This window comes from Solea solea, chromosome 6 (assembly GCF_958295425.1).
Source record: "Solea solea chromosome 6, fSolSol10.1, whole genome shotgun sequence".
Lineage (NCBI taxonomy): Eukaryota > Metazoa > Chordata > Actinopteri > Pleuronectiformes > Soleidae > Solea > Solea solea.
The window spans coordinates 4,772,477-4,784,659 of record NC_081139.1 but is presented as its reverse complement, the minus strand read 5'-3'; the positions used below and the strand labels follow the sequence as shown (position 1 = coordinate 4,784,659).

Sequence of the window (12,183 nt, the reverse complement as noted above, 5' to 3'; positions counted from 1 at the left end):
CCCACAAGAGATGCTCCCTTTTTGGTGTGGTCCTCCTGCATCCTAGAGTGCTCCCTGCTCCAGGCTCTGGGCATCGATCGGCTCAGCCTGATAGATGTGCTCTCTCCCTCTCTCTCTCACACAGCCACAGCAGCAGCTCACAGTAAACACTCAGGCTTTATTATTACCTCCTCACTCTTACCCAAGCCAGACTGTGAGCTATGCTCTTCAGCGGCTTGCCCAAATCTGAGAAGAGGAAGATGTTATGATCAAAAAAATGAGGCCCGACCTCACTTGCTATGCTTATCCACAGTGGACACAGGTCGGGTTGCTTTGTGAGATAGCATTGCTTTGCATCAGCGCCCTTGCTGTGATGAATCTTCCAGACAAACTTGAAGTGAATACTGCTTGCTGTCTCACACCCAGTGGAAGTGCATAACATTGACTGCCTACATAAATACATGGATAAAATGGCTCCTCATTTGTACAAGCTATTGCTATTGATTTTTTTTAATTTTTTTTTTTTAAATACATTTTGCTTAGCCACCTGAGTATTTGCCATGTGTCCATTCAAGCTCTATTAATGTGTGTGCCGCGGAGGTAAGCGCTGACCTAGATTGTTCGGTTTGTGTAATTGTTCCTCGCTCTTTTAGCAACTGACGCTTCTTCAATTTAGACGGGGGGGGGGACACAGAGGAACACAGAGGTTGTTATAGTGACTCCTGAGAAGATTCGAAGCGTCCTCATATATTTGACCTGCGTGTTCGCGGTGCATGTTCACATAAACCACTGCTTGCATTAAATATTCTTGAGGTTTTCTGTTTTCTTTTTCTGCTCTTCCAAGACCAGATAAGCCCAGAGAGTTACTTTGAAAAGTATGTATATTATTGATGTGTGAGGTTAGAACTTCATAGTGTGTGCCTCATAGCAGAGTAGTCCCTGTAGCCTGTGCCGCAGATGTAGCCAGTGAAATCCTCTCCAAATTAAACATTTACAGTCTTTTTCTTGCCCTCCGTATCACCAGCTTTCATTAATCAAGAGCTTTCTTTATCACTTCATCTCTGCAGGTGACCACTCACCCAGAACCTGTGTCCCAGTCTATGAGCCTCCAACAGCCTCCACAGTACAACATGCCAGACAGGGACAAGCAGCTCCTGTTCTCTGAATTTGAAGATCTTAGTGCCTCTTTCCGCAGCCTTTACAAGTCTGTTTTTGAGCAGTCCTTCAGCCAACAAGGTGAGTGGCCTCACAGGAGCATCAAGTGGAAACCTAACCGAGAGCCTAAGCTTCACTTATCAAGAACAGAGTGATTCTCAGAACGATTTTCCTTCTGTGGGTTTGTTTCTTAACGGCTGGGTCTATAGAGAGTCTTTAGCCTCTAATTGGTTCTATTGTGACGTGACCAGATATTCAACGCACTGACGAGACTATGGAACTAATCTATACTGAATATTTTCATGTTCTTAGGCCAAAGTGGTGTGAAAAATGTTTCTATTTCATTTAGAGTCTGAGGCACTGTAAGTGCTCGAAATGAATTATTTTACACCTTGCGTTAGAATCCACGTGCATCTAAATTAGAGATGGTAACCTTTTTCCTGTCAAGCACCACTTCTTTATAACTTAATATTATTTGAATATTTTGTCTTGATGTGACTTGATCTCACTGCACTGCTGCAATGTAATCAAGTGTACACATCCTTTCCGTTTCATGATGTTTGAAGCCTAAGATGTTGAATGCCAACTTTCAGAGACTCTCTTTGATTTCCTCGCAAGTTAAATGAGGAAATCACAGGATGTGAGTTGAGGCAGTTACTTTAATGTGGTCTAGGACACATTCACATACTCACTGGATGACCTGAGACACATAAGTGCCATGTCTACGCAGGGTTGAGTTCATATCTTAAATATTTCAGTAACGCTGCATCAGGTTTGTTGTGAATGCAGTATTTCATATGCCATTCTTCTTGTTTTCTATTTCTCAAAAAGAAAAATACATGAAACTGTTCGTTATGTTGTCACGAGAGGCTGCGTTTTGTCAGAGAAGTCTAAGCTTACAAGCAGCCAAAGTCCTTAGTTAATCTGCTAGATTTGAGATTCATTTGTCATAATGATAGGGATTCTGTATGTTATACTACATAATGGCGCAGCCTGTGAATCCCCGTGGAACTGAATGCCTTTTTTCCCCCTTGTAATCTGATTGCCTTGTAAAAAAAAAAAAAAAAAAAAAAAAAAAAGAGCACTTGACACGATGGTATGAGCAAAGTAGACTGAGCTTGCTGTGTATAACCTACTTTCACAAATCAAATGCATTTCATGCTAATGTTTTCAAAGAGTTTCTTTCCTCTAATCTATCATCTATGTTTCATTAGTTGAAAGTTGTTACCTTTTTTTTTTTTATGTGCATAAAAGTGAAATCTCTTAGTCGGACCAGCTCGAGCAATTAAAAAGCGTAAATAATCGAGCTGGAGGATTTCACACTCTGCCGCTGTAGACAGTGAGCTAATTCACTGGCTTTGATAATAGGTAATGAGCTCGCATTATTATTCTGGTGTTGCGTTAATTGCTTTCTGTATTTCCCTGGTTGGACAATGGGCTTTCTGTGCCGATAAGAGATGCACCTTTGTCACCCCTGCAGTGAGAGTTACGTGCCGATTGTGGAGGTGCGGGGCTGGAGTCAGCTCTAAAAGCACTCCAGTGAAATAGGTTTACTGTGCCAAAGCTGTGAAGGACAGAGCCTCTTAAGACCACTCCCCACCACTCAGATAATTGCAGTTGGGTGTGCAGATGTCCACGCTGCAGCCATGTCTGTTAAAGAGTTGTGCAGCGCCACTAAGAATTTGTCAAAGAGAATACAGAGCTGCATAGTCTGAGTGGAGACGGCAGCTCAGGCTCCTTAACCTCAGAGACACAACTGGTGCAGAGTCATTCCCTGATAGAACCAAAGTGGCAGCTGGTCTGTCTCAAGTGTAGAACTACTCAAACACCGGAGGCCCACATTTCATCATTTCAGCGTTGTGTTTTTACATTAGAAGACTCTTTTGTGTTTGCACTAAAGTGCATTACACTGAGACACCGAAATCTCAAACCAACTAAGAAATATTTTCGTTTCTAATTAATTTGCCGTCGATCAAAGAAGAAATCTGCAATTTGCCTTTTTCATTGAATCAATAGTTTATACAATGTGTTGAATGAACAATTAAAGGAAACAGAAAAGCAGCACTCTCTCAACTGAGAAGCTGGAACGTGTTTAGTCATTTTTTTCTTTATAAACATTAAGTCAAAGAATAGGAAATGAAGGCAACTATTTGGATAATTAATCATCTCCATTGTATTTGCTTCCCTCTGTTTTATGTCACTGACAATATTGTGTTTGGCTTTGGGTTGTTGGTTTAGACTAAACAAGGTATTCAAGGTCACCTTTGGCTCCAAACCAAAATGATAATAATTCACATACAAAGTCTGCTTAAATACTTAAAAGAAATAAAACAAATGCTTGTCAGGTTGTGCTTCTGTTGCGTCCAATTCCAATCAACCAAAACCTGGGAACCGCTATGACGACTGACTAAAAACTGACTGAATGTGGATTTATCAGCACCACATTTCCCTCAAAGCAGCTTTGCTGCTTGATGGATATGTCAGTTTGCATCCTCTCCTTCCCCAACTGGTCCAGGAACTTGATCTGGATGATGGGATGTTCAAAGCTACGATCCAGTTTGACCTACTTCTTTGGTCCGCGTATCGATAGACGCACTCACAGGGCTCACTGTGTCTTAGAAATGTTAGATATTTAGATTTTACTATGATGCGGCATGTCACAACAGATGCACATCACAATGTGTGCATCTGATGCATGAGTATAGAGCCTCTCAGTTTAGTTTTTTGACCATTTCTTTCAGCTAATTTCTGTTTGTGTGTATTATTCCCCAGGTCTCATGGGCATACCGTCAGATTCCTCTCAGCAGACTCACACCTCCTGCTCCTATCAACACTCCCCTAGTGGCACTATAAGTACACAGAACAGTCTGTCAAACAACCAGTCTAACAATCACCCCAACAGCCACTCTGCCAACAGTGGCCAGGTGCCCCTGTCCCATCCCACCCAAGCCCACCCTGGCCACGGCTCACCCCACGCACCGCACCTCCCGCATCACGGCGGCCCCCACAACCAACACAGCCAACACGCTCAGCACAGCCACAGTCAGCACCAACAGCACTCCCAGCACCCCCAGCACGCTGCACACTCCCAGCACCCATCGCCGCACCCGTCCCACGGCCAGCACCCACAGCAGCACACGCCACATCCCTCCCAACACACGCAGCACAGCCAGCATCCTCCTCAGCATGGACAGCAGCACCAGAGCCTCTCCCACCAGCCACATCCCACCCAACAACAGATGGCCTGCAACCCAGGTAAGACCCTCGGGTTTGGCGGCGTCTCCTCTTGAACCCGTTGGTTTAATTTCCTCTTCTTTTTCATCACACGCACACACACACACACAAACACAGGAGAAGTACAGCAAATTGAACAGCTTAATATGGTTTATTATCAGTCCATAATTTTTAACCATAAAACACAGTTGAATTGCCTTAGGCATAAATCAGTAACTCATCATATGATTTATTGTATATATTTTTTTTGTTTCAAGAACAAAGCAATGTTGTACCAGTGGCTGAATAGGCCTTTACAGAGTTGACTGGCTCCTCCTAGTGGACCCATTGCAGTACTGATCTGTATAAAACCCTTATTCTATTTGATGTTAAGTTCTTTTTCATTTCTTGCACAGCTACGAAAATGTGACGCTTCATTTTTGGTGCATTCTCTAACCCACAGGAAGTAACGATTACAGGAGCAATTATTGGGTAGTTTTCCATAAATAATGTGATTATGACAACATTTGTATTTGCCCCTCCCCCAGGAATAAACTTAATTGTGGAACCAGAAGCATGTGTATACATTGCATCACCTATGTTGTCACGTTACAGACGGTATGCTGTGTGTGTTCTACAGGTTTACTGTCTGACTGGTACCCAAATCTGGATGCACTGAAAGAAAGCTGCCGTATTGCTAGCAGCTATAACTGGGCTGATGTTGATCTTTCACCTTTTCAAGGTGCAGTTTTAAATTGATCTTTTGATGCATTTGCAGATCATTCCGTTTGTGTGTATGTTGTATGAGAATGTGATAATTAAGCTAATCCTTTCTGTGTTATACGGGGTTTTTTTCCCCTCCTACATATTCACGTAATCAGAAGAAACAAACATTTAAAGCCAGTAGTTGTTCGTACCCTGCTGCCCTCGCTTTTTGATTGAGTGCTGAAGTGTTGACATCGTGGATTTGATTACGAGTTTAATTAAACTGAGCTCCTCAATTAAATAACACTGCCTTCAAGTTTAATCACCAAAACACAGAGCTCAGCAGGTCAGTTTATCCAATTACAGTCCAGGATTGCAAGGTAGGATGATTTTTAAATATCACCCACTGAAGGTTACTGACATAATGAATATATATTGCAGCTTAGTTTTTACTTCATGTTAGTAAATTAATTTCCCATTTACTAACTTCATATTCTCTGGACTGTCAGGGGCTGCAGTTCCACGCGTTTAATTGACACTAAGGCATTTTTAAGGGAGACAGATGTTGTCACCAGGTCTCGTAATAATAACTCAGATTGTTGTGTTTTTAAAAGGTGCATTGTATTTTATGATCCTAAGGTCTAAGAGAGAGTATGAGACAAGCGGAGTTGAACAACTGGTCCCTGGAGCCCACACAGATCGCGGACCTTTGCTCGTCCATCAATCAGTTTTTTGCCCGCACTGGTGTAATCCAGCCACAGGGGGCAGTGCAGCCTTCTGTTTGCCACGGCTCCATGCACCCCAACAAACCCAGCCAGCACCTCAACACAGGTTTGTCAGCCAGCCGTCACTCCCGTGACCTCAGCTCGGATGTAGATATTAGATTCAGCTGAAGTTATAGCCATATACGCTGCTGGGTTGAAAGTATAAGTAATAAGAGCATTCAGAGATCATTTACTTTTTATTTATCTCATTTCTTCTCAGATACATGATCTAAATTTCATCAAAGCATGTCGTGTTTTATGTTTAGGTTTTGAAGTGTGTGTGTTTTTTTTTCCTCTGATCGTTTTCTCCAGGAAATCTCTACATGGACTCCAGACAGAGCATGTCCATGATGGGTCCTCCAGGATATCCCCACATGCCCCCCATGAACAACACAGGACCCACTATGACAGGTGACATCAAGTTAGATACTGTATGTCAAGGGGAAACATTATTACTTTAAAGTTCAGTTTTTATTGCAGTGTGCTTGTAAACGTGGCTGCCTGCAAAGAAGAAAGGAACAAATCTAGTCCTGCTTAGGTCTAAGGTATCTGAAGCATATGACATTAGATTGTCTTTGCTGACTGGAAACTGAAGCTTATGTGGCTTTGTGAACTGCTCACTCCCCGCACTAAAGTCCATACAGAAAACCAGCTATTTTACATCACAGGAATTCTATTGTTTCCTCCATCTATAGATTCACTTGTGTTATTTTGTGATTCCGTGATCCTTTGTTTGGTTTAACCTCCATCCATCCATCTTCTGTCACTTTATCCTCCACATGAGGGTCACGGGGCGGGGGAGCTGTGCCAATCTCAGCTGACAGAAGTCAATTTAGAGTGTATAATTTACCTAATCCCCATATTGCATGATTGTGGGCTGTGGGAGGAAACCGTAGAACCCGGAGAAAACCCACGCACACACGAGGAGAACATGCAAACTCCATGCAGAAAGACCCTTGTTCCCACTGGGCTGCGAACCTTGGTCTTCTTGCTGCAAAGGCATTACGACAACTGTGTGGCCCTTGGATTAATCTAAATTACATAAAATTAGGCAGCAGCTCACCAGCAGTCAGATTAAGTGACAAAACAAATTGTTAAAATATTGAAAACTTAAAGGAATACTTCACCGATTTGCCATCTTTGCTAACAGTTACGCTAGGAAAGAAAGAAGATATTTCTCGACTCAGGGGAAACTGAGGTCGGGAAGCACAATTTAAAAAAGAAAATACGACCCCTATTGTAGTAATACAATACGTTTAAGCCTTTTGTTAAGTGGATAAAGTGTGTTTATCCCCGTGTACCCACTAACAGTCGTGTTTTCAGTGAAACGGCTCATCCATGTCCCAGGTTTGGTGACAATGTGTCAATATATCGTACAACCACACTTTAAAAAGCCCTGAGTTATCGTTTTAAATCCATAAAGTCTCCATACTTGACCCCTCAAACTGCATAAACCATGGGTCTAATTTGTCGTTTCCTCTGTATGTGTTTTTTTTATCTTCAGGACACCATGCACAAATGAACCAGCAGCACATGATACCAACTAGAAACTTCCAGATGCATCGCATGCAAGCTGACGAGATCCAGGATGACTTTGATTGGGACTCCATTGTCTAGCCCCCTTGACCTCCTTTTTTGTAAACAAAAATGGAGCAAGGAGAAGGGAGGTGGGAGCCAGAGGAAGCCACGCTGAGCTGAAAAAGGCCACAGCGGGAGGAAGAGGAGGACACGGAGGACACTGTGGGTGGGATGCAGGAGAACATTTGACAAAGCTTTGGAGAAAGACAGACTTCAGAGTCCTGACATTTTTGCAAAAAAACAAAACAGAAACATAAAAATATAAAATGTTAACTTTGAAGACAATCATATTTAGTCGGACATTTTAAAGTTATTGCTTACATACTCGTCTAGAGACGAGTAGAGAAACCTTCACGTCTATACCACATGCTCCTCAGCTCCTCGGCCAGCCCTCTCCCCGTCTTTAGCCAGCAGCCTTCCAAAGTCTGAACCCCTCCCCCAACCCCCTGCTCTGTATCTGTTATGTAATTTGAGCGACGTGTTCAGCTTGCAATTCTTCTGTGTTGACCTTGGCCTCAGCCGTCTTTCGGATGAGTTTATCTCTCTCGCTCTTTTTTTTTTTTTTTTTTTAAATAATGGTTTTATTATTTTATTTTTTAAGAAATACAGGCTGTCCCTGAGTCGTGTAATGCAACGGTGCTCGTCGACGGTGGAAGTTTAAGTTTACGATCACTGAGGTTTATATGTTAAAATCCAAATGAGAGACAGACTGAGGGGGAAAAAGAGAGGAAGAGGATGAGTTGTCATCTGTTCTCATAGCCGACCGTCGTGATCAGGCTTTTCAAGATCAGTGGGAGTAAGTGATACCAGGGAAGTCAGACATTTGTCTTTGAAAACGTCACTCAACCCAAAGCAACCTAACGTTTAGGTTCTCCGTGTGTGTGTGTGTGTGTGTGCGTGTGTGTGTGTGTGCGCGCTCATCATGTCAGGTGAATATTTGTTGTTCTTACATTTAAGAGGTTTTACACACAAGTTACCAGTTGGTCATTAAATAAGCAACAATCTAAAAGTGAAACTGTGTTCCCTAAAAAGCTAAATATGCTAGAAACTGTCATTGATAGATAAATATCGGCAGACTTTTAATAATCTCAAATATCAATATTGGTCTCTCAAATCTTAATATCTATATATATTTGGGCTCTAGTTTGTAAGTTGTTTTTTTGTTCAAATAAAACTGTTCAAGTCAGTGAGGTCTGGCTTTATTAAAGGAATAACACAGCATTTTTTTATTATTTTTTATTTGCTTTCTTGCCAAGAGTTGGATGAAACAGTATTGTGCTGTAAATATAAAGCGACTGCCGGTTTTACTCTGGATTATATAACAGAGTATTCCTCGACCTCCTGGAGATTATACGTTAATTATACGTCGTGGTCTAAAGACGCTGTTGCTCCTCACATACTCTCTACGACACTCGTACTCATCTTGTCATCTTCAGTTTTTCCCCCATGAAAGTGGAATTAGCATGTTTCTCAAAGTGTGGGACTATTCTGTATTCAATACTGAAACAATCTTACTATATATATCATTTATAACGAGAGTCAAATTAAAGGTAAACTTAGTTTGTGTATATAATTCTTCTGAGCCTCACTGACTTGAAACAGTTAAGGGATTAATAACAGCTAAACTATTTAAAGGTTCATAGTAGACGACGTAAAAGCTTATTTTTTGATCTCTGATTTGTTAAAAACCTGTTGTGTTCACCTGCCGTACGTCAAAATTCGATTTTTGATGCTACCTTCAGTGTTAATTGTCACTTCTGACATTTAAATTATGGATTTAATTACACAGTGTTTTCTTGTAATAGTCGCAGAGCGTACAATTCAGCTACTATACAATCATAAGAGAATGAGAAATGTGATTCATACAGTGTGTGTGCGAGCATGTGTGTGTGTGTGTGTGTTTTGGTTTTATTACAAATTTAGGGGTGTGATGCAATCATCTCTACTATCTATGAGCACAAAAGCAGATGCACACGGTGATTTTAAAGACTAGATTTCAGATTTTGGGTGTTTTTTTTTGTTTTCAAGCACAGAGCAGGGAGATGAGCGGTTCTGGAAACCTGTCCTCTGTGTCCTCTAACAAGTGACTCCTCATTCAGCCCGGCGCTGAAGACACTATGTTAAAAACAAAACAAAAGCCCTTTGTACACTTTCACTTTTTTGTTGATCTTTTTTAACCGTTTTATTTTCTTTAAAAAGATGCAAAGCACCTCCCAGATCTAGTAAGCTCTTCATGTGTTCATACGTTCATTCAGTTAGATGCAGGGGTCTCAAACACAAACGGCTTGGCGGGCCAAACCAACTTGTTTTGTGGGGGGGGGGGGGGGGGACATGAGCTTAAAATCATCATCTTAACATTATGTAGGGTGATATTTTACAGCATTTCAAAGTGAAAGTGTGTGTTTTGATGTGAAATGACAAAAAGTTCACAATAACAAACATGTTTATGATGCAAAATGAACCTATAGATAACAGACGCATTTAAAAAAAACTCTAATAATGTTTTATTATTATAAAAAAAAAAACATTATGCCAACATGTGCTGTGTTTACAAGTAAGAGGAGGTCCTAAGTGTCTGAGGGCCGTGAGTTTGAGACCCCTGTGTTTGACTAAAACTATCTGACCCCTAGTGGCAATTATGAAGCATTGTCTACATTTGATGATGAAAAGGATATGAATTCTCCTCTTTTTTCTTTTTTTTTAAAAAAAAATACTGCTCCACTGTGTTTGATGCTTTGCATCCATGACACTGTGTGTAAGAGACGATCGACACCACTTCACATCTGTATGGTTTGGTTAGCTTAGCTTAGCACAGAAGAGACTGGAAACGGGGGAATTTGTGTTAAACGAGAATAATAATCTCTTGGCTGTTGCTTCAGATTAAAAGTGTTGTCAATGGTCTTTTTTTTTGCGAGAAAGCAACTGAGATTATTCTCTAATAATGGCTACCAGGGACTCGAGTAGTGACTGTTGTTTTTGTTTGAATATTTGGATGACAATCATTGAATTATTCTTTTTTTTTTAATTACTATTATTTTTTATGTCTATCATTGTGAGAAAATGGCACTTTTTAAAGTCTCACGTGATCGTGTCCTTTTATCGGCTCTGACAGAACCGTAGTTTGGAGCACATTCACTATAAGCCGGTCATTTGAAACTAGAACCAGCCCAGTTTTTATACTGTTCAGATGAAGTCAAGTTTTTCTTCTTTCAACTGATACTGCCGTTCATTTTTAGACGCTGACGCTCTCTCTCTGTCTCTTTTTCTGTCTCTCACGTGTGTCCACTCGTGCTCCTTCACCTACGCGTCTCTTTGCCTTTGTCTTTGTATAATGGAACTCTGTCCTCTGTATGTGCTGAACTGCCTCGTCGCCTGTGGATCTCAAAACAAAACAAAACAAACTAATGATCTGTTCAACTGTCTAATTTCTTAACTGGTGTTTTTTCCCCCCCGACATGATACATAAGTCAGTTGAGTGAACAGAATCATGACTCCGTCAGGTGAGCGCGGGGCCTTTGACTGCAGCTGAAGAAAGCAGTGGGGGGGGGGGAAGTGTCCCTCTGTGTGTGTGTGTGTGTTGATGAGGACTCTGTGGAAACACTCCTGTGGCGTCCTGTGAGTCCTGATTTGATGTGAAGGTGAATCATCGTCGTCACTCTTCCAGGTGAAGACTGTGAACGCACGAAAGCTAACGAGTGAACACATCACGCCTCGGTTAAAAAAACGTGAAGACAATGACTGGATCACAATCACAATTTACTTCTATTACATCTGAATGAGTGTGTATGTGTCTGCTTGTGTGAGTTTAAGCCCCTCCCCCCCTTTAAAAAGACAATTCAATTTTTTCTTTCTTTTTTTTTTGTGGCGCTGGACATGTACTTGCCAGAGAGATTATCATTGTTATTATTATTATTGGGGGAAAAAGATGAAAAAGGATTTTAAAAAAATAAAATAAAAAAAAAGGAAAAGGCCTTGTTACAATATGGGAGAGAACTGCCAACAAGTACTGCTGATTGGGGCTTTTTTTATTCAGTGCTGGTGTGTCGTTGTGCTTGTATATATATGTCTTTTCAATCATCCCTTTCTTCCTCTTGGGGGTGGGGGTATCAAGACAGAGGGGGGGGCGGGTCATATTCACAGGAGAGGAGGGAAAAAGAATAGAGTATTTTGTTATCGTCCAATCAAGAGGGTGACAGTATGTATATATCTATATTGTATATATATGTGATGAAAATGCGTTGGCTTTCTGTGTGACACTACCTTTTACCTGTACTATGGTTCTACATTCAGTGTTTCAGTGTTGATAATATATATTTGGTTTGTGTTTTTATTTCTCTTCTTCTTCTTCTTTTTTTTTCTCGATTTTGTCTTCGTCATTTCTCGTATTTTTCTTTTTCTTTTCCTCCCGTTTGTCCTTTTTTTTCCGTTTATTGCACGGTTTATTACTTTTGTTGTCCAGTGAGGTGACACAGCTACTCTTTGTATTCGTTTTAGTGCTGTAAAATAACTCAAGTGTTATTAGAAAATGTTCGATACCACCGCCCGCCCAAACCCCACCCCCACTCCCGCCCCCCCTTCCCCTCCCCAATATGCATGAATGGCACTTAAAAGAAATAAAATATGGTAACTTCACTGTGGAATAATGTGCTGGCTGAGCGTTCTTTTCTCTTACAAGTGACTGGTGTCACTGAAGATGGATCAGAACTTTGATGAAGTGTGGGCTGAGCTTTTTAAAAACACATTCTATCCTCCGTGCTATGTCAACACCCACATGTTTCAAACTGTATAT

General features: G+C 41.1%; 1 protein-coding gene across 1 annotated transcript in view; it reads left to right on the top strand.

Annotated features, from left to right (window-relative positions):
• foxj3 (forkhead box J3) overlaps window positions 1-7,961 on the top strand; it is a 78,198-nt gene extending 70,237 nt beyond the window's left edge. Inside the window, exons 7-12 of the mRNA XM_058632061.1 lie at window positions 1,047-1,215; window positions 3,907-4,389; window positions 4,988-5,089; window positions 5,692-5,883; window positions 6,129-6,227; window positions 7,321-7,961. Coding sequence (XP_058488044.1) covers window positions 1,047-1,215; window positions 3,907-4,389; window positions 4,988-5,089; window positions 5,692-5,883; window positions 6,129-6,227; window positions 7,321-7,433 — 1,158 coding nt within the window. The 3' untranslated portion in view covers window positions 7,434-7,961. The remainder of the gene's footprint in view (window positions 1-1,046; window positions 1,216-3,906; window positions 4,390-4,987; window positions 5,090-5,691; window positions 5,884-6,128; window positions 6,228-7,320) is intronic.
• Window positions 7,962-12,183: the final 4,222 nt, after the last annotated feature.